Source organism: Gavialis gangeticus, unplaced genomic scaffold, assembly GCF_001723915.1.
Source record: "Gavialis gangeticus isolate Ggan-Ray unplaced genomic scaffold, GavGan_comp1, whole genome shotgun sequence".
In the NCBI taxonomy this organism is placed as follows: Eukaryota; Metazoa; Chordata; order Crocodylia; family Gavialidae; genus Gavialis; species Gavialis gangeticus.
Genome location: NW_017728992.1, coordinates 123,762,969 through 123,770,945, shown reverse-complemented (window position 1 = coordinate 123,770,945; position 7,977 = coordinate 123,762,969). Strand labels below are relative to the sequence as shown.

The 7,977-nt window shown below is 37.8% G+C and overlaps 1 protein-coding gene across 1 annotated transcript in view; it reads right to left on the bottom strand.

The window, feature by feature from the left end:
• The window catches only part of RAB2A (RAB2A, member RAS oncogene family), a 60,095-nt gene that overhangs the window by 9,101 nt on the left and 43,017 nt on the right, over positions 1–7,977 (bottom strand). Inside the window, exon 5 of the mRNA XM_019527713.1 lies at positions 452–520. Coding sequence (XP_019383258.1) covers positions 452–520 — 69 coding nt within the window. The remainder of the gene's footprint in view (positions 1–451; positions 521–7,977) is intronic.

Sequence of the window (7,977 nt, the reverse complement as noted above, 5' to 3'; positions counted from 1 at the left end):
TAAACCAGTATTTTTCAATCATACTTTATATAATTCCTTCCAGTCCCCCTCCCCACCATCCTAATACTGGACAGCTCATGTAGTACATCTGGCCCATTAACACGGTCTCCCCATTTACACAGTGGAAAATTATCTTTGAAAGCAGATGACACCATATGGAGAAGTGGATGAAAGTGGATTTTCTTTTCTCTTTGGGGGATTTATATGATTTTGTGATGCTTCATGGATGGATAGGGTCACTTATTTTAATCCATTTTCATCACAATAGCAGACAATTTTATGTCAAAAGGGATCTACAAATATTCTATAATAATGTGTTTTGGTTTTCAGTTAGAATTTTGTGATAAACTTGTTCTACTGGATAACCCAAGCTCTTGTGAAAAGAGAGCAATGCTTTTGGAAAAAAACCCCAACAAGAGTATGCTATCAGAATATGGTAAAAAAAAATTACCTCATTATTGATATCAAAGACTCCTTCTTGGATTTTCTCGTAGATTTCCTTTGCAGTATTAATAAATGCCTACAATAAAAGAGGAATTTTAGATCAATTTGAGATGAAACAAATGGATACAATATGCTTTTCAAAGTAAAAAAAATAACACATGAAAAGTCCAACCCTGATCTCACCGACTTCAATGGGAATCTACCACTGACCTCAACAGCAACAGGAATGAAGATGAGGTATAGTAACTCACCTGAAGAAGCATCAATCACAGCCCACAAATACTGGTATTTTATAACAACAGCATCTGTATTATAAAAGCTGCTGTCCAATCATTACTAAGGAAAGTGGTTTTTAAAATATAAATTACTCTTAAATACTTTATTTCTGGCTCTTATGGATAATGTGGCAGATGGTTCTCCCCACTCTGAATATCTCTGTATCTTTGTAATATGTCACTCTAGATTAGAGTGCTTAGCAACATAAAACCACAGGGTACTTACGATGATGTTGATGTAAGGATGCTCTCTCTGTTAGACAAAACCTTATGCCATCATTCAATATTCACCTAATTCTAAGAATTTATCCTCTTCAATTAATCACATACTGTACATGCAAAGCTAGACAATTGGTTGAGCAGTAAAAGCCAAAGATGTAGGCTTTCAGAGAATTTAACTTTGAATTCAGAGTAAAGATTTGCCCAATAGTACATTTAAGGCCAAGCTAACATATTGTTAACTATAAGGATGTTAGTAGAGAAGGATTAGTTATCAATATCGAGATGCAAAAAAAAATATGTAATTTTTTTTTAAATTTATAGGTCAAGTAACTCCTAATAGGTAATATATAATTTAAGGTTTGATTGACAATAGTTAATATCTATACTCAATACTACAAACAAAAAAAAAAAAAATCTCTTCTTGAAATACTCTCCCCCTGTATCGTCAGACCAGACATGCTATTTTCTACAGAAGTCCACTACATCTGATATGGATCTAATTCAAATATAAAAAAGTAAACAGGGTTCACGGAGAGGAACAAATCATACCTTTCCTCATTTCTACAGTGGAAGCATTTGACTGCTGAACTTGCCACCAGAGCTTTGTTTCCTAATTAACAGGACTGATATGTTTTCACCTTTAAAGGCCTTACAGCTCCCCAGAGTAATCAATCTACTGCAGCTCAATTACTGCACCAAGCACATACCACAGTCAGTGAAGGAGACTTGAACGACTGCGGCAGGAGTGGAAAGATATGAATATGCATAAACTCTAAGTGGGTGATCGAATCATCACAGAGGGTCATGAGAATTTGCAGCAAAATAATGAGAAGAATTAATCATTGCAGATTCACAAGGCACTTAGGAAGTGAGTACGTTTTTCAAACGTGTGTTAGAGTTGAGGGGAAAAATTGGCTTTCAGCCAACTACAAATTGATTCACACTCCTCAGAAATTAAAGTTCTCCCTATAAAGAGGGCGGAACCCCTCCCCTCCACCAGCCCCCAAACTTATCTTTGCTCCTGGTAGCACACCATTTATTGCAACATCCATATACATTTGACTAATTGAAAACTATGGTCAAAACTTCAGAATTAACACAGCTGGAATCTCTTATATGGATATTCACTTGCTGCCATTAGAGAAGAACATTAAACAGAACCATGAAGTCCTGAAAATGTGTTATGATAACTTCACATAAACAAGCACTTAACAATTGGCATGTACAACACAGTCCTAGAATTCATTACTGAGCATGCCTACTTCTTACAGTTGTTAACTTTATACTTAAGTCAAAGAAAAGCTATTACAGTTTCCAGCCAAAGCTTTATTTTAGACAAAGGAAAATGTGTGTTTATGGCAATGACATTAACTAAGACTTCTACCTAAGTTAAAAGTGTAAATCACTGTATTGAATTTGGTTGGACTACCCCGTGCTTAATTTATTCAGCCCAAGCTTAAGTACTTTGCTGAACTACTGTTCTTGTTCCAAAAATATAAAGAATAATTAAATTTTAATCAATCAATCATCTTAAATTAACTCCAAGTCACAGATTAACAGCTTGTCATTATGGCTCTGAAACACCAATTATTAGTACTAAAGCAGTTGTAGTCTGACATGCTACACTGGGAAATAACCAATTCAATCTATAATCTATAATTCAATTCAAAAGTTGTGATTTCTCAGAAGAAAAATATTAGTTAAAATATACCATAACATGTTCCTCATTGGTATGGATTCAGAAGGAAAATTACTAGCCAGTTATGAAAGTGAAAAAATGTCATACCCAGCACTTAAAAAAAACCCCAAATTTTTTTGTGGGTTCTGATAAATTCATATTTAAACTAAGATGCACTTCAAAGCAAAAAAGGTAGTTTCTAGCACATACATTAGTACAAGAATTAGAAACTCAAATACATATAATGCTCATTGAAAGCTTCACATCCAAATAAATTCAATGCAATTATCAACTAGGGCAGTGGTCTCCAAAATGGGGTGCACGCAAGACAATCCACTGGGGTGTGGGAAGAAAATGCTAGAACTTCTATTTATATTTATATAAATATACATATATTGGGGGTGCGTGTTCAAAAATTTTTTACTGATAGGGGTGCGTGATCAAAAAGGTTTGGAGACCACTGATCTAGGGCATGGGTGACCAAGATAAGTCAGATGACGTGGCTCTGTGGGCCATGTGGGGCTCTCCATAGGTCTGGAAATTTTGCGGGGTGGGGGGCAAGTAGTGCAAGTGTTAACTGCTGTGGTTCCCCAAAAGCACAGCAATTAACACTGCCTTTGCTTGTCCTGCCACCAAATTTCTGGCCTTGTGCACCAAGTCTGGCCTGCACACCAGCTCCACAAATGTGTTGGGCACCTACTTATCTTGGGGACCAATACAATAAAATATACTGCATTACACACAAGGGAAAAAGGTGCTCTACAACTAATGTGCTCTACAACTAATGAATTCCCCTTTCTGCTACCTTGGAAATTCATATCTGGATAAGTAACATTGCCTATATCTGTCTTTGTACTCACGTCAAGAATACATTCAGAGAAATTATTTTGTGTTTAAAACATTTGATATGGACTCAGATAATCGGGGTTCTAGCCATGACTTTACCACAGGTTAAACACATTGGGCAAATCACTTTTTAGTGGTTCACTCTTCCTATTTATAAAAGTAAGGATAATGGCACCTCTCTACCTCTGAAGCTTGTTGCAATGAACTTTTTAATGAGGGTCTCTGCAATAACTATGAGCATGATTACTGTTGCAAAGCTAATAATTAAATGAATTATTATTGATTTTTAAAAGGTCCGTGAGCACAATAATGGAAAAGCATTTATATTTCTGTTTTCATTTAAAGAAAAGAACACTTCTTCTGCTGAAAACTCAAAAATGGAGCAATGACATTTTCTGTTCATGTAACATGCTGCCATCTGGTGGTCATATTCAAACTGCATCACTGGAAATCAACAAACTGGCTGGTCAACTATCTGCAATACCATCACTTTTATAGCTTAAATGCTACAGTATTAGATGTAACAGTGAAAAAATGTAAAAATAAGTTACAAAATGCCAGTCAGACATATATGACTTTTAGCCATATTTAGTTAAGACCTTAAGTTAGTTAATTCCTGGAGTTACATTTCTCACCTTTTCCCCTCCCTCCATTAAATATTAAGATAAAACAACAGAAACTATTGTGGTATTAATGTATGACTAACTAAAGGGTGTGCCTCAGATAGTCACTGAAGCCAAATATATTTTCAGGTAGATAACAGACAAAAAAATATAGCAAACTTGCATAGTCACTGCCATTCATTATAGCTGGTTAGTAGTTCCACAACAAAATTCTTTTAAAGGGAATGCCGACTTGTTAGTAAGCCTGAAATGTTTTCTTTGAGACAACTCAAGTTCAAAAAACTTTTAAGTCAGACCTTGAAATGAATTCTTGGTGGCTTGCCCTAGACTTGGAAACCTGACCCTGACCAAGAGCTGGGGATCCAAACATTTACATATACTGCCTCACTGCTGTTTTGCAGTGGGGACCTACAAGCTTCACGTCCTTGGTCCTGGGGAAATCTGCCTGAAAGTATTCCAGGACTCAATTCAGGAACAGCCAGCCATGCAAGCATTTCTAGGTTCTTTGCTATGGAGTCTGAAAACCATGATCAGCTAAGGGCTTATCTCCTGACTCTGTAACAAGGAGCCTGGAAGCCCCAACAACTTTAGCTGGAGCCAGGGTTCCCAGAACTTCCACACCTCCTGTTTGCAGGACTGGAACAGACTTCAGGATCTCTGGAGAGGCTGTTCTGGAAAGCTCTGTAACTTCAAAATAGTCCCTCACCATTGAAAAAGATATGAATATCTATTTCAGTGAGGAGCTGCAAGGATCTGGGAGGTTGGCAGTACAGCACAATTAACACCCCCCCAAAAAAAGAAATTCAATTTAAAAAATCTCCATAGAACTGTACACTCTGCTATTTAGCCAGTTCTAGTCTTCACAAATTTCCAATCCTCCCATAGTTTAAAAAGCACCATTCCAAATCCGAGTCTTAGGTTTAAAACACTTAACATTACACTCTTAATTACACAAAACCCTCATGTTAAGTAGAATTTCACTAGCAAAATTATGTTGAATAGCTGTTCCCCTCTGATTAGCATTTAAAAACAAATCAGATAAATAAGCTCGTCTTAGAAGAACAGCATAATATGCTTTGAAAAAAGGTTTACATTAGGGAAAGGCTGAGTTCTAATAAGAATTTAGTCTAGTTAAAAGGCATCTTTAAAAGAAAGTTTGAATCAGTTCCTAGTTGTTGTGTAGGCCACCTTACCTTCCATTTATGATTGAATATTATCCCTGTAGAAACCATACATGAATTACTTACATGGATAATTAATATTAGAAAAGATATTTTTAGGATCCTCTAATGCAATTTAACAGCAGGAAAGAATCAGCATCACATGACCAGACAGTTCTCATACACCAGACTCAGTGCTCTAAAGACCAAATTGTGAACTGTTGGTTTAATCTATTCTGAGATTTCACTGTAAATATCAAATCCACTAAGTCATTGTATTAATACACCACTGTGTTTAGGAGTCACAGTTCTAGTGGACTTAAATCTTGAGTTGGAACACCTGAAGCTACTGAAGTGTATACCCTTGACGGCAAATGTGGGATTTCTACACATGGATAGCTGTAATGATTAATAAAGCCTCATTAACCTAAGGCTATGCACAGGGCTAGGAAACCCATTTCATATAATGAACAAAAATGACCACAAAAACAAAACACCGGAAGCCACACCAGAATACATCTAGCCCAGTGGCTCTCAATCCATTTAGACTCAAGGTACCTCTCAAAAGACTTGAGGTCCCCCTCAGATATTGCCAGCTCTTAGTTTTCTAAGAAAGCCTAGATGAGGTTAGAGCTGGTGATTTCACAGATACGATGAAACTGCATGTAGACATGAGCACTTTTATGTTGCAAAACTGAAGGCAAAGTTCAAGAGGATGAAGAAGGTTAGAAGAGGACAATGACGACTCAACTGTTCTTAATTAAAAGATATAAACACTAAAGAATGGGTTCATAATCCTAAAGGAGTCAACTGAAGAAAACCAAGATATTGATTCTTTGTGGGAAGACACCAGCATGCTACCCAGACCAATGGTTCTCAACCTGTTTAGGATTTAAGGCACCCCTCAGACAATGCCATTTCACTCGTTCTTGGATTACAGAAAAATACTTAAACCATTTTTCTACTGCAAATAACTCCAAAAGACCATAACAGGTCAGAATATTTTTGATAACATGAACTTCTATTTGAAATTTCTAGATTGAATCTTATGAACCATGCACCAGTGTTTGCACACCTAACAGTGCTAATGTTAAGTGGCACCCCATAGCACGCTGCTAAAAGACGAGAAATTCAAGTGACGAAAAGAATACAGAGCTCTAGGCAGCTCCCCATGTTTTTTATGGTCACTCCCTTTCTGAATTTGCAACGCCATTTTGGGTCATTTTCTGGTCCAAGCCTCACTGTTGTAATAAAATTTCTGTGGCTCTTGCAACCCCACTTACTAAAAAACAAACAAACGAATGGATGATAGGCAGAACATTTTCAGGATATCTTAAAATGAACCAAGCGAATGACCAAACAGGAACATGTAACAAATGCCTACTACTAGAGCTTGTTATAGAATCATGAAACATTACAATGGCATAAATTGGAAAAGCCAGCAGTAACCATAATACTGGAGACGCAGTTGGACAGGATAAATTATTGAAGAGATGTTTAAAACGAGTAACAACACAGCCCTCCAGATCATCTTTTAAAATAGAACATGGAATGAAAAAAAAAAGATCCAGTAACGTTGAAAGAGGGCTTACAGTAAAATTGCCAAAGAAGCGTGACCTTGCCAACTGGAACAACCAGAGAGAAATCACATTATTTCCAGCATCTAGGAAAATTACATTCCAGAATGATGTTGCATGTATCAAAAAACAAACTGATCTCAAGTTGGGAGAGTGAAAAGGGCAGCCTTTGGGTCATATTTTTTTCCAGTTATGGTGTACCAGCCACTTCTTGCTATAATCATAAGATCTTTGATAGAATATGCAGAGACTATTTTTAAAAAATTGTGGCATACTTTGGAATATTAGTAAAAAATAATCCAAATTAGATTTATATAGCACTGAATTGGCAAACAGAGACAGTGATCAGTCAGTCAGTGACAGAGTAAAACAAGAGTTCACCCTGGTCACTGACTAGATTTTGAAGGAAGTAACCACAGAATGCAACTGAATAATTTCAGGAACAAAAGATAACTCACATTTGATTGATCTTGATATTACTAATGATACTGCCTTGCAAGGGTGGGGAGAATGGAAGGGAAAAAAAGGAAATTATTAGCAGATGTCAGTTATTTAGGGAGCGAAATCTGCAATGATAACAATCACCATGTTACATGGGGAAAAAAGAAAAACCAAAACCAGGAAACTTTCTAGATTTTCCCCCCTACAAATTCATGAGAGTAGTGAGGGAGAGAGTGCAGCTGGGGCTGGGCACAGGACAGAGCCAAAAGCAGCTTGTCCAGGGGGAACAGGGGCTCCCATGGCTGCATACACTCCCGGACGAGTAATGGGTGGCACATGGCCTCAGGATCTGTGCATGGAGCAAGAGCAGGCTGCTGCTGCAGGCTAGGGCCAGGGGCAGTGCCAGGTTTTCCTAGAGAGAGATGGGTCAGGGCTGTGCTCGTGGTGGGCAGCAGTGTTGGAAGACAGAGACCCCTGTAGCTCCCCCCAGTGCCACTACCACCCAAGTGGAGGACAAAACCCCTCATTGGGAAGAGCTTGGTGCCATCCAAAGCCCTAGCCCGCAGCAGCAGCCTACCCACACAAGCGGCATTTATTGGTGACATTATTGGCCACATCAGCCAAAAAAAAGATTGCCGATAAGGTTTATTAAGTCAGGTCTGTTCCCTTGGTCAATGCAGAATCCAAAGTGTGTGTGTGGGGGTGGGGGGG